This window comes from Labeo rohita, chromosome 8, assembly GCF_022985175.1.
Source record: "Labeo rohita strain BAU-BD-2019 chromosome 8, IGBB_LRoh.1.0, whole genome shotgun sequence".
In the NCBI taxonomy this organism is placed as follows: Eukaryota; Metazoa; Chordata; class Actinopteri; order Cypriniformes; family Cyprinidae; genus Labeo; species Labeo rohita.
In genome coordinates this window covers 32,671,463-32,695,830 of record NC_066876.1, presented here as the reverse complement: position 1 = coordinate 32,695,830, position 24,368 = coordinate 32,671,463, and the positions used below count along the sequence as shown (strand labels likewise).

Genomic DNA, 24,368 nt, shown 5'->3' with positions numbered 1-24,368 from the left:
AACGGACTTATTAATATTTATGCTAATTCTTTCTTTTTTTCTTTGTCCTTGAAATCCTCCTACAGGGGAGAAATTATTCCCATTTATATTTATCTTAATTAAACATTTAAAATACTCAAGGTAAGTATTTATTTAAGCATGTAATGTTATCTCCCGTATTTTGAATTCTGTGGAATGTGTACACAAGTCCACATATTAAACAGTTACATCCGGTATCATCCTTGTGACTTTTATATCCTTGACATCAAGTAAAGTATAAAAGCAGGGTTCTTTCTGGAACTTCACAAAACCTCTGAGTTTCTGAAAGCAACAATCTGAAAACCAAGGTGAGTTTCTAGCACAGAGACGTGCTGAATAACTTTGCCTTCAGAATACATTGAGTATCCACGGTGTGCAATATATGAGTGCAGCAGTGGCGATTTCTTTAAGACTGCAAGGGAAGCTCAGCTTCCCCTATAATGTCACAAAATTAATGGTCAAATTATGTACTATTGTATTAACATTTTATTGACTAAAAATGCGTTAGAAAACGTTCATCTCAAAGACGAGTTCGTTCAGAATCAGTTAGATATAGCAGGTCGGCTGACTTGATTTTCTTCTCATACATTCCCGTAGCGTCACAGTGCATTTCCCCGTTGAAGCCCAGCGTCCATTGACTTCAATGGGGCTGCTTTGAACGTTTTTTTTTCAGTGCTTTGAAACTAGACGGTCATTGGATAAACGCTGCGATTATGTCCCGCCCACGGACGCTCAGCGTCTCTGGGGGTGAATGAGGAGCAAATGAGGAGTGGGCTGGCCTGGACTCCGAGCTTCTGCGTGATGATTGGAGGGTCTGTCGAAAGATTGCATCTCCTTTTGACTGACAGCGATTTTGTACTATAAGGAATCGCTGAAGCTATTCGCGCTCAGTCCCATCGTGGATTTCTCAAGTTCAGTCGAAATAAAACTGCTGCAACCTATTTCTTTATATTTGCTTGGCGAAATTGCTTGATTTTCATCATACATTTCACACAATTATACACCACATTCCTTGTTTCACTTTTACAGAGTTTAATATTTTTTTTAGATCGTTCATTCATTCATTCATTCATGTTAATATTTAATGTAGTAATCAATATATATATATAGATTACTACATTAAATATTAACATGGAGGATGACTATAAATTAATATATATATATATATATATATATATATATATAGTAATCTTGAAAAATTTTAACATAACATAATGAAACCTTATCTTTCTATTAAAATACTTTAGAAATAAATAAATAAATAAATCTCCATAATAACCTTATTTAAATTGCAAAATATTTATACTATATAGTAGCATCTGACTAAAAGAAAAATACATCATATTTTGCATAATAAAACTAAAGCTTTTTTTTTTGACGATTGTTTGCATTGTGACTTACTTATGACAATAAGGCACATTCTTGTGAATAAATAAATAGACAATTTTACGATGTAGGCCGAAAATGAGCTTCCCCCTATTTGACAGACCAGTAGCCGCCACTGGAGTGCAGACTATTAACTTTTACGAATTAATTTTCAGGTTCATCATGGCAATTCTGAGAAGTCTTCTGCTTCTTTTCACTGTGTTCTCCATGGGGAATGCAGATGGTAAACAAGACATTTATCTATATTGAAGGATCCTTAGATCCTTACATGCAAATTATTGTGTTGTGTTTAAATTTTATGTTTGTTTTTAATTTCATTTATAATCATTTATTTACATAATCATTTAATAATCATTTTATAATCATTAGTCATTCACATAATTCATATTTAATTATTTATTTGATTATTTAAGTATTTATCATTTATCATTTATCATTTATTCATATATATTATTCAGTTATATGTTTTTATATTTTATATTTCTTATTATTTTCCTTGCTTATGTATTTTCATTATTGTTCAGTTTCATGAGTGTGAGGTTTCATGAATTGTTTGGTCTAAGATAACGGGGATGTTTATGGAATTTCAAGGTTTGTGGGATGTTGAGTCCGTTTGATATATCATTGTTCTTTGCTGTACTCCTCAGACGAAGTTTGAACATTGAGACATACGCAACTAAAACTGTTCAATAAATTCTGTTATACCTTTTTTACCATCATCACTTCGTCTCCTGCTTTTGCTCTTTTCTGGCTTTCATCAATCAACTTCATAACTGACAGAAACCTGCTTGTTAGTGGGGTTGGGGTAACTACAGCTTGCTGACTAGTTGTTCTGTTACCAAAGACTGATATATAAATGACGGGATCTGGTGTCCGGGGCTGGATCCTGATTGTCTGGCGTGTGGACCTGATCTAACAATATGAACACTCAATATTCCATTTAAAACTTGTTCTGCCAAACCTTTGGCATTTTATAGATTTATGGAGAGGGATAGAAGGAAAAAAAATATAGTATTGTATTATTATATTATTTGCATAATAATAGTAATAATGTGAATATTACAAGACTAACCTTTATACTGGATACAGCTGATATAGCTGAAAAATGTCCCTATGGATGGACAAATTTTGGAGTCCGATGCTTCAAGTTCTTCTCTCAGCAGGTTAACTGGATCACAGCAGAGGTAAAGTGATTTTTGTTATTTTTAAAGTAAAACATAAATTCTCTAAATAAATTTGACAGAAAACTAATACTGAGCAAACAATGAATCAAAGAAGATTTTGTAATTTACACTTTTTGCTAAAAAGACAATTTTTGTATTGATAATAATGAAATAAAATTGTATCTTTAGAAAAACTGCCAAAGTCTGGACGCAAATCTCGCTTCTGTGCACAGTAAACTGGAGAACGATTTTCTGATAAGTCTGTTGCCTTCTTCTTCCACACGTTGTTGGATGGGTGCTCATGATGGTGAACAAGTAAGTTGTGTGGCCTAAAGTGACTTATTATTACTAAGTTTCTAATAAAGATGGTTGAACTTCTTCGAAGGCAAACTAAATGACCTTCTTTATTGAGTTTGAGTGCAGTAGTGCACTCTTATAATAACTGATTTTGCTCTTTAGGATGGACAGTGGCTGTGGAGTGATGGAACTCACTATGACTACACCAACTGGTGCCCTGGGGAACCTAACAATTATGGTTCACCTGAGAACTGTGGAGAGATCAATTTTCTCTGTAAGAGTGCAGTGTGTTTTTTTTTTACCTTAAATATTTATCATTATATATTTTCACATTAGAGAGCAACATAAAATGGCTCATTTTCTAACACTACTGTAATGATTTAAATAACTCATTTCATATTTCCACTCCACAGCTAAAAGTTGCTGGAATGATGGAAGATGTTCATACTTAATGGGCTATCTTTGTGCTAAACACCTGTGAGATCATATGCAGTCATCCTGCTCCACAGTTACTTTGATTGTACTACATGTACATTTTCCAATCTTATCTTTACAAAGTGTTCTGAACTTTAGTTTCTTCTCAGTGACACATTCCTCAGATCAATAAAAGCATTAAAGCAAACCTTGTGTGTTGTGGTGTTAAATCAAAATGTGTAATATTGTTGTGAGAATAGGGTTATTAGAATGGTATTATAGGCATTAAGTGATGTGTTTGTTTGTTTTGCTGTGTAGATACAAAAAGACAATTGATATTTTGCAATTCTAATGCAATTCTCAGTCCTAAACAAAAGAAGAAAAGTTTGGTTCATTTCAAAACATATTTAAATAGGTACACCCTATATGTTATTATTATAGCTCAGGGGTGGTGAACTCCGGTCCTGGAGAGCCGCAGGCCTGCAGAGTTCAGCTCCACCCCTAATAAAAACACACCTGACTGTAGCTTCTTCAGACCTTGATTAGCTTGTTCAGGTGTGTTTGATCAGGGTTAAAGCAGAACTCTGCAGGGCTGCAGCTCTCCAGGACCGACGTTCGCCGCCCCTGTTTTAGCTTATTGAGAATGCATGTCGGAAAAGAATTTGTGACAATACATGACAACACTTTTAAGTTACTAGGCTAAAAATGATTTCATGAGTGTTGATTCTTTTGTAGTTAATTACTGATCATTAGCTTTATCTACAGTGGCAATAGCTACTCTTCACATAATGAACACTGTTTACACAGAAGCAATGTTACTATGATTCAGTCTTGTTTAGTCTTTCATCACCAAAGGAGTGATTTAACTTTCAAACTCTTTATTCCAATATGGAGAATAAAGCAACATAATTGACCTAAACCTGAAAAAGTTTCAGTTCACTTTTCCTGTGTTATTTTATGGTTTGCTCACAAATAAAATTCCCTTAATAACAACATAATGGACCCTACAGATATATAACAATTATGGACATCAAACGTTTGTAATAAACAAATGTTTGCTGCCATACTTATGAGAGAATGATGATTTAAAACAGTGGTTCTCAACCTTTTTTGGGCCAGCGCCCCTCTACCCATTATCCAGGTCCCTCATCGCCCCCCATCAAGTAAATCGTAGTCTAATTGTCCTCACTGAATATTATAGTTGATTATTATTATTTTGTGTTTATAATAAGGACTGTTATGATATAATAAGGTCATTATGATTTTTAGGAAATTACTTTATTTCAAGAATGCATTGAATAGATCAAAAAAGACAGTGAAGTACTTTTTTACAGTAAATTATTTTAAAATAAGTGTAATAAGAGTACAGTTCACCTCTCCCAAATGAAGCGGACAAGGAGGTGGGCTAAACTATGTCAGTGACACCTGACTTTATTACAAATAACGCACATTTCATTCAGAGAAAAAAAATTATAAACACAGACCAATAAGTTGCACTTTTTTATTTATTTAATTGTGTGAAATTGCTAATAAAAACAGGTAATAAAAAACGATTATGATGTGGAGGTGAATTGGTTTAGTCTTGACTTCTGGTCATGAGTGACAGCGTTGGGGGATGGGAAATCTGTTGATTGTCATTACAAAGTAAACACAGCGATGGAGAGAAAAAGGCCAAAGCTGTCAGGTGCCCAATTTAGGAAAAAAAGAAAAGAAGATGAGGAGAAACGGGCAAAAGATAAAGGTATGCAACAATGTTCTCTCTGTATGATTAAGGTATTCATATCATTATGTTAATTAGTGGTATAACGTTAACTCTTAGGTTTGTTAGCCTTCTTGCTTATGATGCTTGCTATGCTTACCTTGCTAAAAAAAACACAATAAAAGCCTAATATACAAACCATCACAGAAATTCTAATGGTTTCTATTAAATAGCATTATGAAACATTAACTTTTTCCAGTGAAACTATTACAAAATTCCTTTATTGTAGTGTGTTTTGGACACTTTTCCAATAGGATTTACCATCCCACTCACCAATAGAATCCATCATATGCCAGCAGACACTGTTATACTTAACATTAAAACCAATACAATTCCCATTATAACCATTAAATCCATTACATTTTCTATTATTTTTGGGCAGGGTTCTATTGTTTTTTTCAGCAGTGTATACAACATGAGATCTAATTAAATTTAACCACAAAATTATGCTTTGCAACAAAACTGTTGCAAGCACAGTGATTTATTTCCATTGTTTATGTTAATGTTGGCTATAGCCAATATATTTACAATATATTTACAGTATACTGTAAATAGCCAGTGTAATTTACATATGTGTAGATAGTTTAAAAGACAAACATTTTCCATTTGCTATAACTCTGTTACATGACAAAGCATATAATTTGAGGCAGTAAATTAACCAAGGAGCTAATTGTTCCTCCCTTAGATTAGATTATATTAGATTAATAAAGTGTCTAATGACAGACATTTAGCATGTTAGGGCATGTTTATTTAAATTTGCAATTTTTAAGAGTAATATTGTAGCCAACAGTCTTTTGATGTCAATTTCAACTGCGTCCTGTTTCAGGGGCACTTCTAAAATATTTTGGAGCATCCTCTGCCACTTGTCAGGATGAGGCACCTACCTCCCCCACTACACAGGACTCTGCTGGAATGGCCTCTGCTCTTCAGGATGAGCTACCATCTGTGTCCTCAGCAAGTCATATGTCTCCACAAACATCTAATATTGAGGATGAAGACATCTTTGCCTCTACTTCTACCCTGCATAAGCCTTCAGGTGGGTTTTTGCATCTCTCTCTCTCTCTCCCTCTGTGTGTGTGTGTGAAGGGGGTATGCATAGGCTACAAGACAACTGCAATTTAATGTAATTTTAACAATTTTGATCATTTCTGAATATGCCTATGTGTTATGTTCCACTGCTATGTTCTTTGAGTAATGTGTCACTATGTTGTCTGATAGAAATGCCTGGAGCTGAACCCCCACTCAGCCCCACTGCTGAGGATGAGCCTCTGTCAACTGACCCTGCTAACTGGCCCTCACCTCTGACTGACAGGATTCGGACTGAGCTGGTTCGCAGAGGACCAAGTAGGTTGCCACCTGACTTTGTTTTCCAGAGGAATGAGAGTGATGGACGAAGTTGCCATCACCAATATTTTAAGAAGACATTAGTTAGTGGTGGCAAAGATGGCAAGAAGTTGGCTGATATATTCCATGAAGAACAACAGCCTCTTTTGCTTCTGCTGCCAATTGTTTTCCAAGAGGAACATTCATTTAACAATTTCAGGAATGGCAAATTGGAAACATGCGAGCACTCACCTCACATCACATGAAAACAGTCCAGAACATCTCAATTGCATGAAAGCATGGAAGGAACTGGCAGTGAGGTTAAGAAGTGGAGAAACTATTGATAAGCAGGAGGAGGCACTACTTGAGGCTGAGAGGGTGAGATGGAGAGCAGTGCTGACACGTCTCACTGCTATTGTACAGTCACTGGCGGTTCGAAATTTGGCTCTAAGGGGACACACAGAAACACTGTTGACACCATCAAATGGGAATTTTCTCAAAGAGGTCGAACTTATGGCCAAGTTTGATCCCATTATAAAAGATCACCTTAACCGTGTCGAAAGAGGAACAGCAAGTCACAACAGCTACCTAGGGCATCATGTGCAGAATGAGCTGATTGATTTGTTGAGCAGCAAAATCATATCTGATATAGTGGATGACATCAAGCAGGCAAAGTTTTTTTCAATAATTCTGGACTGCACTCCAGATATAAGCCACATAGAACAGTTGTCAGTGGTCATTAGAGTGGTGTCACTGATGGAGATGCCCCATATCAGGGAACATTTTATGGGATTTTTGAAGGCAGAGGAGTCCACAGGGCAGCACTTGGCATCCATGATCCTGACAAGACTTGAGGAGTTGGGAATTCCTTTTGACGACTGCAGAGGAAAATCATATGACAACGGGGCAAACATGAAGGGCAAAAATAAAGTTCAAGCCAGGCTCTTAGAAAAGAATCCCAGAGCTCTGTTTGTGCCATGTGGGGCGCATACATTAAATTTAGTTGTGTGTGATGCTGCTAAGGGATCTGTGGATGCTATGAGCTACATTGGTGTACTGCAAAAGCTTTCCACATTATTTTCAGCCTCCTCCCAAAGATGGTCCATTCTGAAGAACCATGTGAGCATCACCTTAAAGATGTGGGCAGAAACAAGGTGGGAGAGCAAGGTCAAGAGCGTTGAGCCCATGAGATACCACGGAGCTGCCGTGAGAGAGGCTTTAACTGAGGTGAGAGACAACACCAAAGACCCTGCTATAAAGGCTGAGGCCCAGTCTTTGTCTGAACAGGTGGGGTCATACCGCTTCAGCATCTGCACGGTTGTTTGGTATGACGTGCTATCTGCAATACAGCATGTCAGCAAACTCATGCAGTCTTCAAATATGCATGTCGACCTAGCTGTGAATCTTTTGAAGAAGACTGAGCAAGGTCTCCAGAGCTACAGGGCAAGTGGCTTTGTGACTGCACAGATGGCGGCCAAAGACATTTGTGAAGAAATGAATGTGGAGGCTGTTTTGAAACAAAAAGGCTGAGGTCCACAAAGCGCCACTTCTCATATGAATCACATGATGAACCTTTCAGTGATGCCCTTAGGAATTTGGAGATTGGATTCTTCAGTGTTGTTCTTGATGCAGCCCTGTCAGCCATCACGGAGAGATTTACCACATTGGAAAATGTGGAAAACAAATTTGAGGTTTTGACAAATTTCCCAAGTCTTGCAGATGAGGAGCTGGCAGAGCAGTGCAATGCACTAGGTACCACACTGCACTTTGAAGGGCATTCTGATTTGGACAGTAGAGAGCTTTTGCAGGAAATCAAGAACTTCCCTCACCTGCCATCAAAAACCATGAGCCTCCTTGAGCTTATCACTTTTATGCACGATAAGGATCTATCTGAGATCTACCCCAACTTTTGGACTGCTCTCAGGATTGCACTTACACTGCCAGTGACTGTAGCTCAAGCAGAGAGGAGCTTTTCCAAACTAAAGTTAATCAAGACATACCTGAGGTCAACCATGTCTCAAGAACGGCTCACTGGCCTTGCTGTCATAAGCATTAATCATTCAATAGGGGAGCATATCTCATATGATGCCATTATTGATGACTTTGCATTTAGAAAGGCCAGAAATGTCAGATTTTAGTTTCAGTTTGTGTTTTCTGTTCTGCAGTTAAATAAATAATTTAATTTTCTTTAGTGTGATTTATTCTATATTTATTCTATATTTTATTTGTATATTATTCTTAATAATTTAAAATATTTATTCTTAAATAATATTTGTTTGTACACAGTATATTTATTTAAGTTATGAGCAGTTTATTTTTTATTTTTTTGCAAAAATTGGTCTGTTACGGGATGATATGTAGTATTACTAAAACGTGTGGTGTGTACGAAATGTGAAGGTTTGTCTTGGTTTTTTTTTTTTTTTTTTTTTTTTTGGGTGCCGGGAGGGAGTCTCGCCCGGGGAGCAATTCAGTGTAGAACCACCACTGGGTGAGGGAATCATGTTTGGCTATAAGTGGAGCTTCTCAGTCTTCACAAGCAAAGCTGGATCATGGCTCAAAATTTGTTTATATTAACAAAATAAAACTAAGTTGGCCAGTGAAAACACTGGATTTGTTAAAGTCAATTAAATTTCAAATCTTGCTTTTTTGTCAGTGTGTTGTGCCAGCTATAATAATAATAAGAAATGTTTCTTCATGCTGATTCAACAATCAGCATAATTTCTGAAAGATCATGTGACACTGAAAGCTGTAGTAATTTACTGTAGCTTAGCATGAGAAGAGAACACATTTTAAAATATATTCAAATAAAAAGTTTTTTTTTTTTTTTTTTAAATGGTAGATTTACTGTTTTTAATGTAGGCTGTTTTTTTTAAACAAACACATGCAACCTTTTTTATGAACCCATTAACAAATCATGATGACCTTTTTTAATGCTAGAGTATATTATAGGCTATATTTTATTTATAATATATAGGCCCGTTTTGAAAGCATGTATCTTAACCCTTAAAACAGTTCATACATAATATTATTTTTTTAATGTCATTAAATGGCACATTACATTTATCACATTTTTGATTTATCATTTGAAGTATCATTATCATTAAAAGCAAAAAAAGGAGCAAAAAAACAACGTGGATATATTAGCCTATAATTGTGAGCTTTGAATAAACTCCTTAGAAATTTGGTATTCAAACCAACTGCAGCCAATCCGCAAACAAAAAGTATTAATATTAATTTTTCTAAACAAGAAAAAACATCTCTTGCTTTATCGTGTCTAAATGCTTGCTATTGTTTTGACGCAGCAGCTGCGCTACAGGAAGTCAAGCAAACACTGAAGTACTCGTTGCTAAGGAAATGATACACCGTCAGGTCTAGGAGCGGGAGTATTGGTGTAAACTAGCAGCGAACACCACTACTACACAGGCCGCGAACAGCGCGACACGTTGTTAAAGCACACAGATCCCGTTATAATCAGTCGTTCAGTAACTACTGTAGCGCGAGTTCAGCTCCAACCCTAATAAAAACACACCTGCCTGTAGCTTCCTAGTAATCCTTCAGATCTTAATTAGCTTGTTCAGGTGTGTTTGATCAGGGTTAAAGCAAAACTCTGCAGGGCTGTGGCTCTCCAGGACCGACGTTCGCCGCCCCTGTTATTGCTTATTGAGGATGCACGTCAGAAAAGAATTTGTGACAGTACATGACAACACTTTTAAGTTACTACACTAAAAATGATTTCATGAGTGTTGATTCATTTGTAATTAATTACTGATCATTAGCTTTATCCACAGTGGCAATAGCTATACTCTTCACATAATGAACACTGTTTACACAGAAGCAATGTTACTATGATTCAGTCAGTTTAGTCTTTCATCACCAAAGGAGTGATTTAACAGCATAAATCTTTCAAACTCTTTATTCCAATATGGAGAATAAAGCAACATAATTGACCTAAACCTGAAAAAGTTTCAGTTCACTTTTCCTGTGTTATTTTATGGTTTGCTCACAAATAAAATTCCCTTAATAACAACATAATGGACCCTACAGATATATAACAATTATGGACATCAAACATTTGTAATAAACAAATGTTTGCTGCCATACTTATGAGAGAATGATGATTTAAAACCAAATATTATGCATGACTATTATTAACAAAACGCACAAAGAAATGTTGCATTCAGGTGCAGAAGTATGATAATGCAATATAAGAAAGTGTGTTTTGCTTAAGATAATAGAAGTGTTATGAAAGTTAAATAAGATAAGAATGGGTTTGTCTGATTGCATTATGTATTTGTACAGTCTGAACTTGTGACACTCGCAACATCTGAGCAATTGTGAAAGCCACACGTATACTATGCTTAGAAATTGACATGGCAACAGGGCAATATATATATATATATATATATATATACGGTACTGTGCAAAGGTCTTAGGCCACTAGTATTTTCACCAGCTAAAAAATGGTTTAAAGTAAGTTATTTGTATCTTTTGCTGTAGTGTATCAGTAGGAAACATCAGTTTACATTTCCAAACATTCTGTTTGCCATTAATTGTAATAATCTAGTGAGATTTTTGTTTGCACAGGCAGTCTGACAACAGCCTGTGCTCCACACAGAGATCTGATCTCACCTTCGTCCAGTCTGTCTCTGGAATGACATGAAGAAACAGAATAACTGAAACAGACTAAATCCAGAAGAACTGTTTCAACATCTCCAAGATGTTTCAAGTAACCTACCTGCAAAGCTACCTGAAAAACTCTGCACAAGTGCACCTAGGGCAAAAGCTACTTTAAATGCAAAGGATGGTCACATCAAATGCTGATTTATTTTAGTTAATAGAAGTTCATTGATAAAGAAAATCTATTTATGACATTGTTTTTGACAGCATCCTCATTTTATTTGCCTAACTGCCTAAAAAATGTAACAGTATTATTGTGTGTAAACGATAACAGCCATTGCAGTTGTGCTTTAATTTTGCTTTCTCGTGTTTAGGGTTTTGCATCACAAGTTCATCACAGAGCAAACTGTGTCTTAGTGAGTGAGAACACACACGTCCACATATCAAATAACCACATGCTGTATCATCCTTGTGACATATACACACTTGACATCAAGTAAAGTGTAAAAGCAGGGCTCTTTCTGGAACTTCACAAAATCTTCCACTGAGTTTCTGAAAGCAACAATCTCCTCACCAAGGTGAGTTTTTGGCACAGACACCTACTGAATAACTTTATCTTTAAAATACATTGAGAATCCACTAAATTAATCCTGCTTATTGATTTTCAGGTTCATCATGGCAATGCTGAGTCTTCTGCTTCTTTTCACTGTGTTCTCCATGGGGAATGCATATGGTAAACAAGACATTTATTTAAATAAACCAATATTCCATTAAATGAATCAATATTCCATTTAAAAGCTTGTTCTGCCAAACCTTTGGCATTTTATAGCTTTATGGAGAGGGATAGTAGGAAAAAATACAGTATTGTATTATTATATTATTTGCACAATAAGAGTAATAATGTGAATATTACAAGACTAACCTTTATACTGCATTGCAGATTATATAGTTCAAAAACAATGCCCCTATGGATGGACACACTCTTCACATAATGAACACTGTTTACACAGAAGCAGTGTTATTATGATTCAGTCGTTGTTTAGTCTTTCATCACCAAAGGAGTGATTTGACAGCATAAATCTTTCAAACTCTTTATTCCAATATGGAGAATAAAGCAACATAATTGACCTAAACCTGAACAAGTTTCAGTTCACTTTTCCTGTGTTATTTTATGGTTTGCTCACAAATAAAATTCCCTTAATAACAACATAATGGACCCTACAGATATATAACAATTATGGACATCAAACGTTTGTAATAAACAAATGTTTGCTGCCATACTTATGAGAGAATGATGATTTAAAACCAAATATTATGCATGACTATTATTAACAAAACGCACAAAGAAATGTTGCATTCAGGTGCAGAAATATGATATTGCAATATAGGAAAGTGTGTTTTGCTTAAGATAATAGAAGTGTTATCTTATCTTAAATTAGATAATAATGAGTTTGTCTGATTGCATTATGTATTTGTACAGTCTGAACTTGTGACACTCGCAACATCTGTATGGTTTTGCAACATCTGTAGGGAATTGTGAAAGCCACACGTATACTGTGCTTAGAAATTGCCATGGCAACAGGGCAATATATATATATATTTTCCTGTAAGAATATACATATATATATATATATATATATATATATATATATATATGCACTTTCAACTGGTATATATTTTGTATATTTAAATATTTAGAAACAAGTGTGAAGAATTATTGTGTGTAAACGATAACAGCCGTTGCAGTTGTGCTTAACTTTTGCTTTCTTGTGTTTAGGGTTTTGCATCACAAGTTCATCACAGAGCAAACTGTGTCTTAGTGAGTGAGAACACACATGTCCACATACCAAATAACCACATCCTGTATCATCCTTGTGCCATACACTACCGTTCAAAAGTTTGGGGTTGTAAAAAAAGACTTGTAATAGTCTTTAAAGAAGTCTCTTATGCTCATCAAGGCTGCATTTATTTGACTAAAAATATAGAAAAAAAAAAACAGTAATATTGCAAAATGTTTTTACAATATAAAATAATGTTTTTTATTTTAACATACTTTAAAATAGAATTTATTCCTGTGATGAAAAGCTGAATTTTTATCAGCTGTTACTCCAGTCTTAAGTGTCACATGATCCTTCAGAAATCATTCTAATATGCGGATTTATTATTAGAATGATCAGTGTTGGATAATATCAACAGTTGTGCTGCCAAATATTTTTTGGAACCTGATTTTTTTTTTTTTTTCAGGATTCTTTCATGAATAACAAGTTTAAAAAGTACAGTGTTTATTCAAAATATAAATATTTTATAACAATGTAAATTATTTATTATTAACTTTTAATAAACTTTTAATTATTAACTTAATACATCCTTGGTGAATAAAAGTATTAATTTCTAAAAAAAAAAAAAAAAAAAGAAACAATAAAAATGTACTGACCCCAAACTTTTGAACGGTAGTGTATACACACTTGACATCAAGTAAAGTATAAAAGCAGGGCTTTTTCTGGAACTTCACAAAATCTTCCTCTGAGTTTCTGAAAGCAACAATCTATTCAACAATCTGAAAACCAAGGTGAGTTTTTTGGCACAGACACCTACTGAATAACTACTGAAGAATCCACAAAATTAATTCTGCTTATTAATTTTCAGGTTCATCATGGCAATGCTGAGAAGTCTTCTGCTTCTTTTCACTGTGTTCTCCATGGGGAATGCAGATGGTAAACAAGACATTTATTTATATGAACACTCAATATTCCATTTAAAACTTGTTCTGCCAAACCTTTGGCATTTTATAGCTTTATGGAGAGGGATAGTAGGAAAAAAAATACAGTATTGTATTATTATATTATTTGCATAATAAGAGTAATAATATGAATATTACAAGACTAACCTTTATACTGGATACAGTTGATAGAGTTGAAAAATGCCCCTATGGATGGACAAATTTTGGAGTCCGATGCTTCAAGTTCTTCTCTCAGCAGGTTAACTGGATCACAGCAGAGGTAAAGTAATTTTTATATTTTTAAAGTAAAAGATAAAAAAAAAAATCCCTTTCTCTAAATAAATTTGACAGAAAACGAATACTGAGCAAACAATGAATCCAAGAAGATTTTGTTGGACTAAAAAAATAATTTACACTTTTTGCTAAAAAGACTATTTTGTATTGATAATAATGAAATAAAATTGTATCTTTAGAAAAACTGCCAAAGTCTGGACGCAAATCTCGCTTCTGTGCACAATAAACTGGAGAACGATTTTCTGATAAGTCTGTTGCCGCCTTCTTCCACACATTGTTGGGTGGGTGCTCATGATGGTGAACAAGTAAGTTGTGCGGCCTAAAGTGACTAAGTTTCTAATAAAGATGGTGGAACTTCTCTTTGAAGACAAACTAAATGACCTTCTTTACTGAGTCTGAGTGCAGTAGTGCACTCTTATAATAACTGATTTTGCTCTTTAGGATGGACAGTGGCTGTGGAGTGATGGAACTCCCAATGACTACACCAACTGGTGCCCTGGGGAACCTAACAATTCCGGTTCACCTGAGAACTGTGGAGAGATCAATTTTTCCTGTAAGAATGCAGTGTTTTTTTTTAACTTAAATATTTATCATTATATATTTTCACATCAGAGAGTAACGTAAAATGGCTCATTTTCTAACACTACTGTAATGATTTAAATGACTCATTTCATATTTCCACTCCACAGCTAAAAGTTGCTGGAATGATCACAAATGTTCAACCTTAATGGGCTATCTTTGTGCTAAACACCTGTGAGATCATATGCAGTCATCCTGCTCCACAGTTACTTTGATTGTACTACATGTACATTTTCCAATCTTATCTTTACAAAACGTTCTGAACTTTAGTTTCTTCTCACTGACACATTCCTCAAATCAATAAAAGCATTAAAGCAAACCTTGTGTGTTGTGGTGTTAAATCAAAATCATGTGTAATATTGTTGTGAGAATAGGGCTATTAGAATGGTATTATAGGCATTAACCCTTTAACTGTCATTCCCTATGCTGTGTAGATACAAAAAGACAATTGATATTTTGCAATTCTAATGCAATTCTCAGTCCTAGACAAAAGAAGAAAAGTTTGGTTCATTTCAAAACATATTTAAATAGGTACACCCTATAGGTTATTATTATAGCTCAGGGGTGGTGAACTCCGGTCCTGGAGAGCCGCAGGCCTGCAGAGTTTAGCTCCAACCCTAATAAAAAAACACCTGCCTGTAGCTTCTTCTGACCTTGATTAGCTTGTTCAGGTGTGTTTGATCAGGGTTAAAGCAGAACTCTGCAGGGCTGCAGCTCTTCAGGACCGACGTTCGCCGCCCCTGTTATTGCTTATTGAGGATGCACGTCAGAAAAGAATTTGTGACAATACATGACAACACTTTTAAGTTACTACACTAAAAATGATTTCATGAGTGTTGATTCATTTGTAATTAATTACTGATCATTAGCTTTATCCACAGTGGCAATAGCTACTCTTCACATAATGAACACTGTTTACACAGAAGCAATGTTACTATGATTCAGTTATTGTTTAGTCTTTCATTACCAAAGGAGTGATTTAACAGCATAAATCTTTCAAACTCTTTATTCCAATATGGAGAATAAAGCAACATAATCGACCTAAACCTGAAAAAGTTTCAATTCACTTTTCCTGTGTTATTTTATGGTTTGCTCACAAATAAAATTCCCTTAATAACAACATAATGGACCCTACAGATATATAACAATTATGGACATCAAACATTTGTAATAAACAAATGTTTGCTGCCATACTTATGAGAGAATGATGCTTTAAAACCAAATATTATGCATGACTATTATTAACAAAACGCACAAAGAAATGTTGCATTCAGGTGCAGAAGTATGATATTGCAATATAGGAAAGTGTGTTTTGCTTAAGATAATAGAAGTGTTATGAAAGTTAAATAAGATAAGAATGGGTTTGTCTGATTGCATTATGTATTTGTACAGTCTGAACTTGTGACACTCGCAACATCTGAGCAATTGTGAAAGCCACACGTATACTATGCTTAGAAATTGCCATGGCAACAGGGCAATATATATATATATATATATACGGTACTGTGCAAAGGTCTTAGGCCACTAGTATTTTCACCAGCTAAAAAATGGTTTAAAGTAAGTTATTTGTATCTTTTGCTGTAGTGTATCAGTAGGAAACATCAGTTTACATTTCCAAACATTCTGTTTGCCATTAATTGTAATAATCTAGTGAGATTTTTGTTTGCACAGGCAGTCTGACAACAGCCTGTGCTCCACACAGAGATCTGATCTCACCTTCGTCCAGTCTGTCTCTGGAATGACATGAAGAAACAGAATAACTGAAACAGACTAAATCCAGAAGAACTGTGTCAACATCTCCAAGATGTTTCAAGTAACCTACCTGCAAAGCTACCTGAAAAACTCTGCACAAGTTCACCTAGGGCAAAAGCTACTTTAAATGCAAAGGATGGTCACATCAAATGCTGATTTATTTTAGTTAATAGAAGTTCATTGATAAAGAAAATCTATTTATGACATTGTTTTTGACAGCATCCTCATTTTATTTGCCTAACTGCCTAAAAAATTTAACAGTACTGTAGCTTTGTAGGTGTAGGTCTCTTAAAGCATCTTGGAGATGTTGCCACAGTTCTTCTGGATTTAGTCTGTCTCCGTTTTTTCTGTTTCTTAAGACAGACTGGATTGAATGATGGAGAGATCAGATCTCTGTTTGCACAAGGAGTCTGACAACAGCCTGTGCTCCATACAAAAATCTCACTGGATTATTAGAATTAATGGCAAAATGAATGTTTAGAAATGTAAACTGATATTTCTTACTGACACACTACAGCAACAGACTGACTTTAACTGACTTTAAACCATTATTAGCTGATGAAAATACTAGTGGCCTAAGACTTTTGCAGAGTATATATATATATATATATATATATACACTACCGTTCAAAAGTTTGGGGTCAGTACATTTTTATTGTTTCTTTCTTTTTTTTCTTTTTTTTTTGTTGTTAAGAAATTAATACTTTTATTCACCAAGGATGTATTAAGTTAATAATTAAAAGTTTATTAAAAGTTAATAATAAATAATTTACATTGTTATAAAATATTTATATTTTGAATAAACACTGTACTTTTTAAACTTGTTATTCATGAAAAAATCCTGAAAAAAAAATTACAGGTTCCAAAAAATATTTGGCAGCACAACTGTTGATATTATCCAACATTGATCATTCTAATAATAAATCCGCATATTAGAATGATTTCTGAAGGATCATGTGACACTTAAGACTGGAGTAACAGCTGATAAAAATTCAGCTTTTCATCACAGGAATAAATTCTATTTTAAAGTATGTTAAAATAAAAAACATTATTTTATATTGTAAAAACATTTTGCAATATTACTGTTTTTTTTTTTTTTTTTAATCAAATAAATGCAGCCTTGATGAGCATAAGAGACTTCTTTAAAGACTATTACAAGTCTTACTGACCCCAAACTTTTGAACGGTAGTGTATATGTGCACTTTCAACTAGCTTATATTTTGTATATTTAAATATTTAGAAACAAGTATGAAGAATTATTGTGTGTAAACGATAACAGCCATTGCAGTTGTGCTTTAATTTTGCTTTCTCGTGTTTAGGGTTTTGCATCACAAGTTCATCACAGAGCAAACTGTGTCTTAGTGAGTGAGAACACACACGTCCACATATCAAATAACCACATGCTGTATCATCCTTGTGACATATACACACTTGACATCAAGTAAAGTATAAAAGCAGGGCTCTTTCTGGAACTTCACAAAATCTTCCACTGAGTTTCTGAAAGCAACAATCTCCTCACCAAGGTGAGTTTTTGGCACAGACACCTACTGAATAACTTTATCTTTAAAATACATTGAGAATCCACTAAATTAATCCTGCTTATTGATTTTCAGGTTCATCATGGCAATGCTGAGTCTTCTGCTTCTTTTCACTGTGTTCTCCATGGGGAATGCACATGGTAAACAAGACATTTATTTAAATAAACCAATATTCCATTAAATAAATCAATATTCCATTTAAAAGCTTGTTCTGCCAAACCTTTGGCATTTTATAGCTTTATGGAGAGGGATAGTAGGAAAAAATACAGTATTGTATTATTATATTATTTGCACAATAAGAGTAATAATGTGAATATTACAAGACTAACCTTTATACTGCATTGCAGATTATATAGTTCAAAAACAATGCCCCTATGGATGGACAAATTTTGGAGTCCGATGCTTCAAGTTTTTCTCTCAGCAGGTTAACTGGATCACAGCAGAGGTAAAGTGATTTTTATTTTTATTAAGTAAAAAAAAAATCCCTTTCTTCAAATAAATTTGACAAAAAACGAATACTGAGCAAACAATGAATCAAAGAAGGTTTTGTTGGATTAAAATATAATTTACACTTTTTGCTAAAAAGACTATTTTGTATTGATAATAATGAAATAAAATTGTATCTTTAGAAAAACTGCCAAGGTCTGGACGCAAATCTCGCTTCTGTGCACAGTAAACTGGAGTACAATTTTCTGATAAGTCTGTTGCCTTCTTCCACGCGTTGTTGGATGGGTGCTCATGATGGTGAACAAGTAAGTTGTGTGGCCTAAAGTGACTTATTATTACTAAGTTTCTAATAAAGATGGTTGAACTTCTTCGAAGGCAAACTAAATGACCTTCTTCATTGAGTTTGAGTGCAGTAGTGCACTCTTATAATAACTGTCTTTGCTCTTTAGGATGGACAGTGGCTGTGGAGTGATGGAACTCACTATGACTACACCAACTGGTGCCCTGGGGAACCTAACAATTCCGGTTCACCTGAGAACTGTGGAGAGATCAATTTTCTCTGTAAGAGTGCAGTGTGTTTTTTTTTTACCTTAAATATTTATCATTATATATTTTCACGTCAGAGAGCAACATAAAATGGCTCATTTTCTAACACTACTGTAATGATTTAAATAACTAATTTCATATTTCCACTCCACAGCTAACAGTTGCTGGAATGATGTAAGATGTTCATACTTAATGGGCTATCTTTGTGCTAAACACCTGTGAGATCATATGCAGTCATCCTGCTCCACAGTTACTTTGATTGTACTACATTTACATTTTCCAATCTTATCTTTACAAAATGTGCTGAACTTTAGTCTCTTCTCACATTCCTCAAACCAATAAAAGCATTAAAGCAAACCGTGTGTGTTGTGGTGTTGAATCAAAATCATGTGTAATATTGTTGTGAGAATAGGGTTATTAGAATGTCATTATAGGCATTAACCCTTTAACTGTCATTCCCTATCTTGAACATAGACATGAAAATGCACTATCCAAAGTTAAATTCTTATAATTCATGAACGAAAACATTTTGTAATATGATTTTGGTGTACAATTTCCATGGTAAAGCAATGTCTGGTTTTAAAATGGTTTTTAATGGATGAATTTTAAGATTTAAAGTTTTCAGATGATATATGACCACTTAAGATTTCTATTGTGTGATAGGGAAAAAGGCAACGAAGAAAGTCTTTTTGTGACAAAGGTCAGAACTCCTGATATGATGTAGATTTCTGAGGTGCACTCTTGTCATAAATTAATCTATTACTTTAGCTTTTTGTGAAATTTGGATGAACTCATTAATCTGTTTTTTGACCTCTTCATTTTTAAGGAGAGAACTACAGTTTGAACACATGAATTACAACAAACACTTATGAACCCCAATATATAGATAGATAGATAGATAGATAGATAGATAGATAGATATAGTTAAATATAAATATAGATATCTGAGCAGAGTGATGATTATATGTTGATTCATTCATTTATTGCATAAATAAATGACGCAAACTGAGGTAATACTGTCACCTCAACAGACATTTGAAACAGTAAAATGAAAACTACAGGCAAATATGAAGTATACCGTTTATTGCATTTTGACATATTTGTGAGAATATGTAAAATCAGGATCTCATTTTTTGTGTATGGACACAAGACAAGGTCTTAAACTGAAACTAAAAAAAAACTAAAACTTAAACTAAAACAAGTAGGACTACATATTTTTATGATTACATCAAAACCAGGTAAATGTCAGGATCTCACACGCAGATCAGTATAAGACTGATCACTTCTAATAATCTGCTTTAAATGCACTGCTGTCTCAGGGCATCTGCACCTTCAACTCTGAAGTTAAATTTTACAGAAAAAAAAATGTATGACAAGATACATTTCATGTTTTGTGACCAAAAAGAAAATCATATTTCAAACGAATCATTCCAATGGACATTCGTTTGTAAAAGAAACAACAAATTGACCTAAAAAGTCAAAACTTTCAAATAAGAGTCATAGCTTTTGAGTGACAGCGTTTCACCTGCTCTGTATTATTTCATAGCTCCTTCATCGAGCACCGGGTATGCGCAGTTGTGTCAAATCACTGGAAAAAAAAAATCTGTTAAATTCCTCATAGATGTTTGCACACACATTATTTAAATAAACTGAATATATAATAAAATGCATTTGATGTAGCCTTGTTAAAAATATGAAGAATATGTTTATCCAGTTAACAGAAGTCGTTCTTTCTTCATCTGTTGTCTTCAGTATTCAATCAATAACCACAACTGCTCATTATACAAATTAATGTTCAAATACCTTGACTTTTGTTTTTCACTGCAGGATTTGTAGAGCAGGATGGCCACCTGACCCAGGTAGAAGTAGATGAAATGTCCGGACTCGTGAGTCACGTAGCTGCCAAAGTTCCTTCCCACGATGCATTGCCAGGTGGGGCTATACTTTTTGTCAAAGTCCTAAGGAAAGTCATACATTCCATTATTCACATCATGGAATAACATTTGCTTTGTTGAATAACAATTCCAATTCCAAACGAGCATTTGAGGTTAAAAAGTATATAAATTGTCAATTTGTTTTAAAAATGACCGATCGTTTCGCTAGATAAGACCCTTCTTCCTCAGCTGGGATCGTTTAGAGCCATTTGAAGCTGCATTAAACTGCATTTTGGAGGTTCAAACTTGAGGGGCACCACTGATTTAAGTCCACTATATGGAGAACATTCCTGAAATGTTTTCCTCCAAAAACATAATTTCATTACGAATGAAGAAGGAAAGACATTAACATCTTGGATGACAAAAGGGTGAGTAAATTACCTGTAAAATTTTGTTTTTGGAAGTGAACTACTCCGTTTAAACTCACAAATAAATAATAGTCTTTGTGTATTAAGAATTAGTGAGGATTAGTTTTGTGTGTTATGCTGCTGAATAAATGAAAATCTTACCTTTTCCTCCTCTTACTCTCGTATGTAGTTGACAGTCTTTTCCATGTGTAGTCATGTTACAGATGCAATCAAATATGCAAGGTTTGTATAAGTAACTTGACTGGTAGCATTCTATCATCGAAAGCCATGCAAAAACAACACTTAAGTCACATGGATATCTGCAGAAACATCAACATATAATTAATGTCAGAAAAAAAGGTACAGTTCTGTCGCTGGGGCAGTACCCTAAGGTACAAAAGTGAAAAGGTACAAATATGTACTTTTAAAGTACTAATATGTGGCCTTTAAGCAGTGTTGGAATTGTGTCAAAGCCCTCTAAAAAAATAAATGAATAAATAAATAAACCTTATATAAATATGATTCATATTTTTGTCTTGACCTTGTTATCATTGAGAAAGCCTAATTCTAAGATAAAAGCTTATTTTTTTCAGTGAATTAGGTGTACCAAACAATCACAAAGCAAAGAAGAATTACAAACGAGTTTAAAGTGATTTTTATCTTTTGTGGGCATTTTTTTTACCTTTATAAAGTCATTCATTTTTCTGAAAGTGTGCATTATGTTTTGCGTCAAATTCTTATATTTAATCGATAAAGTAACTTAGAATAATAGGATATTTTAGGCTGTTACCACACAAATAAAATCACTATCAACAAAACTCATCTTTTCAATATAGAGGAAACACAAACGCTGCATCTGAACCGGCATTTAGATGTATTTACCCACTGTTTAATGCAGGACATGAATGCATTTAACCTTCAGTTACAAATGCATGAATAATGTTGTAATATTTTAATCCTAAAACATTGAATGTTGATATTTGAAATTATTTTTAAAAAAAGAAAAGGTACTTTAAATGTGGAATTACAGGTGTCAGTAAGTCACTGTTAATAAGCGAGTCATTGCGATTGAATCATTTAAACGGTTGATTCATTCAGGAACGAAACACCTTCATGTTGTTCAGAGACGCAAAACAGCAACAAACTGTGTTTGGAATGATTTTTTTGTTGGCGAAACAGAGCAAAACTAGGCAATATGGTGTTTAAAACGTAAGTCTCTTAATATTAATTTCTAGTTTATTGAACTGTTGTATAAAATCAATCTTACATTTGTGATTTTTGATTTACATCATTTATTTTATCACATTTTCTGCCCCCATACCCTGAATTTTGGGAAAATGCATTTTATTAGACTGAACCACGCAGTGAAAGAACGACTCTAGCTAGCATTTAAGCACTCATACCTCTTCTTTTAATCAATGAAGCTGTCCATACACTGTATGATAAATGAATCTCTTACTTACATAGTTCGTACATCTGCACGTTGTTGCTTATAATGAGGGAATTCGCGAGTTTCAGTCTGAACAAAACTCCAGGTTTCAGCAATGACTGTTCTGAACGCCTCTGACACTGCGTTCTAAACTCAACAGAGTCGTGTGTGATTGGTTATAATGCGCAACGCTAAAAAAAACGCTTAAAAATAAAATATGATTTAATGTGAGCAAGTCTAAATTTAATACAGCAATCGAATCTTTTCATTTAATTTTCATTAGTTTTATGTTTTAAGTATTATAGTTTTATTGAAAAAACAGGGGCCCCCCCCAAGTATATCTTTTTGGGTGTTATGGGGGGTCCCTTAAAGGGGTCATCAGATGCCCATTTTCCACAAGTTGATATGATTCTTTAGGGTCTTAATGAAAAGTCTATAATATACTTTGGTTAAAAATTCTCAATGGTTGTGTAAAACAACACCCTTTTTACTAGTGTTGTGTTTGAGTCCACCTAAGTCGAGTCCAAGTCGAGTCCGAGACAAGTCCGAGTCCCAAAGGGCCGAGTCCGAGTCGAGTCTGTCTGAGTCCAAGGAAACACTACTGTTTGTCAGTATCTTAACATTGTTTTAATCCAGGGTTGCCCAAACTCGGTCCTGGAGGGAGGTGTCCTACAGATTTTAGCTCCAGCCCCAATTAAATACACGTGAACCAGCTAATCAAGCTTATACTAGGCATACTAGAAACCCCCTGGCAGGTGTGTTGAGGCAAGTTGGAGCTAAACCAAGGACCAGGACCGAGTTTGGGCACCCCTGTTTTTAACCTTACAACTAGAAATGTCAGCAATGTCAGTTGAAATGTAAGAAAAGCAAACCTCTAGTGGATCTTGCCATTTTGATTTTTTTTTCATTTCACAACATCTCATAAGTGTCCATGCTCTGCTTAGCAAACTTAAAGTCATGCAACAGAAGTAATCGCTGATCTATGTAATGTGACATATTTTAGAGTGAAACAGGTTTTAGAATGTGAAAAGTTATAGGGCGGGACTTTTATTCATCGATGTAGTAAATATATGTATAATGTATGATAATGTATAAATTCAAGGGTGGGGGTAAAGGAGTAGGTATCTTGGTGAATGGGACCTTAAAGGGGTCATCGGATGCTAAGTTCACTTTTTCATGTTGTTTGAACATTAATGTGTGTTGGCAGTGTATATACAAATCTACCCTATAATGCTAAAAATCCATGCAGTGGTTTTTAATTAATCTGTAAAAATAATTTCCCTTTTTCTAATCGAGCTGTTCTCAGATGCCTGTCGTTGTGCGGTCACACCAACAGAGGCCGCTCCCACAATAGTTGATTGACATGAGCGTCTTACCTCAGATCAGCTGTAACAGTCCAGTAAGTTTCCATGTTTTGATGCCAGAGCAGGGATGTTAAGGTAGACAAGAATATCTCCGATTGAGCGATTGAGGTGTTGTGTTGCTGGATAATAATGAACATAGTGGTTGTCATTTACTCCCGACATCTGAGCCGCTGAAGATGCAGTAGATTAAGTTTGTTTGTGAAGGGAATGCGTCTCCTGATCTACATATATCCGTCTATGTTCGCACGAATCATTCATGATCCAGCTTCACTTACAGCAGAAGTGTTTTTTATGAATCTTTGCGATCGCCTTTCCTTATAACGTGGTAGTTAGGAAGTTTAGCGGCTAAATGTGGCTAATGTAAACAAGACCGTCTTTCCACAGAGAGAAGAGAGGGGCGGGGTGAGCAGAGCTCATTTGCATTTAAAGGAACAATCCATCA

The 24,368-nt window shown here is 34.7% G+C and overlaps 3 protein-coding genes and 1 long non-coding RNA gene across 11 annotated transcripts in view; 3 read left to right on the top strand and 1 right to left on the bottom strand.

Annotated features, from left to right (window-relative positions):
- LOC127170158 (ladderlectin-like) overlaps positions 1 to 3,439 on the top strand; it is a 177,411-nt gene extending 173,972 nt beyond the window's left edge. The window contains exons 2-6 of the mRNA XM_051117959.1: positions 1,560 to 1,627; positions 2,494 to 2,588; positions 2,757 to 2,882; positions 3,027 to 3,138; positions 3,278 to 3,439. Of these exons, the coding sequence (XP_050973916.1) occupies positions 1,567 to 1,627; positions 2,494 to 2,588; positions 2,757 to 2,882; positions 3,027 to 3,138; positions 3,278 to 3,345 (462 nt within the window). The 5' untranslated portion in view covers positions 1,560 to 1,566 and the 3' untranslated portion in view covers positions 3,346 to 3,439. The remainder of the gene's footprint in view (positions 1 to 1,559; positions 1,628 to 2,493; positions 2,589 to 2,756; positions 2,883 to 3,026; positions 3,139 to 3,277) is intronic.
- LOC127170157 (ladderlectin-like) overlaps positions 1 to 14,883 on the top strand; it is a 219,981-nt gene extending 205,098 nt beyond the window's left edge. For 2 of the 6 annotated variants that reach the window (XM_051117955.1, XM_051117956.1), the window contains exons 2-6: positions 13,624 to 13,691; positions 13,882 to 13,976; positions 14,170 to 14,295; positions 14,432 to 14,543; positions 14,680 to 14,883. In XM_051117955.1, coding sequence (XP_050973912.1) covers positions 13,631 to 13,691; positions 13,882 to 13,976; positions 14,170 to 14,295; positions 14,432 to 14,543; positions 14,680 to 14,747 — 462 coding nt within the window. In that variant the 5' untranslated portion in view covers positions 13,624 to 13,630 and the 3' untranslated portion in view covers positions 14,748 to 14,883. Of the gene's footprint in view, positions 1 to 290; positions 327 to 13,457; positions 13,547 to 13,623; positions 13,692 to 13,881; positions 13,977 to 14,169; positions 14,296 to 14,431; positions 14,544 to 14,679 lie in introns of those variants that run through there. The other 4 variants (XM_051117957.1, XM_051117958.1, XM_051117954.1 and 1 more) reach the window with 3 other exon arrangements.
- On the top strand, positions 11,476 to 19,131 carry LOC127170160 (ladderlectin-like). Of its 3 annotated transcripts, none has more exons than XM_051117963.1 (6): positions 11,476 to 11,555; positions 17,935 to 17,999; positions 18,207 to 18,304; positions 18,489 to 18,611; positions 18,756 to 18,867; positions 19,007 to 19,131. In XM_051117963.1, exons 2-6 carry the CDS (start codon positions 17,942 to 17,944, stop codon positions 19,072 to 19,074), a joined length of 459 nt encoding a protein of 152 aa, XP_050973920.1. In that variant the 5' UTR covers positions 11,476 to 11,555; positions 17,935 to 17,941; the 3' UTR covers positions 19,075 to 19,131. The 3 variants fall into 3 exon arrangements, with proteins under 3 accessions (XP_050973920.1, XP_050973919.1, XP_050973918.1); XM_051117962.1 differs by lacking the exon at positions 17,935 to 17,999 and adding an exon at positions 11,646 to 11,710; XM_051117961.1 differs by lacking the exon at positions 11,476 to 11,555 and adding an exon at positions 17,815 to 17,844.
- An 806-nt stretch (positions 19,132 to 19,937) lies between these two features.
- On the bottom strand, positions 19,938 to 21,369 carry LOC127169123 (uncharacterized). Its single transcript, XR_007828201.1, has 3 exons — positions 21,296 to 21,369; positions 20,656 to 20,810; positions 19,938 to 20,440 (listed from the first exon to the last, which is right to left on the bottom strand). It is a non-coding gene; the product is annotated as an uncharacterized LOC127169123 (long non-coding RNA).
- Between the last annotated feature and the right edge of the window lie 2,999 nt (positions 21,370 to 24,368).

What these genes read in the sequence shown, in the direction of transcription:
- LOC127170160 (XM_051117963.1), top strand. Translation starts at nt 17,942, where the DNA reads ATGGCAATGCTGAGTCTTCTGCTTCTTTTCACTGTGTTCTCCATGGGG. An exon ending in CTCCATGGGGAATGCACATG is followed by an intron (nt 18,000 to 18,206) that starts GTAAACAAGACA and finishes ACTGCATTGCAG; the next exon opens with ATTATATAGTTCAAAAACAA. An exon ending in GTGCTCATGATGGTGAACAA is followed by an intron (nt 18,612 to 18,755) that starts GTAAGTTGTGTG and finishes TTTGCTCTTTAG; the next exon opens with GATGGACAGTGGCTGTGGAG.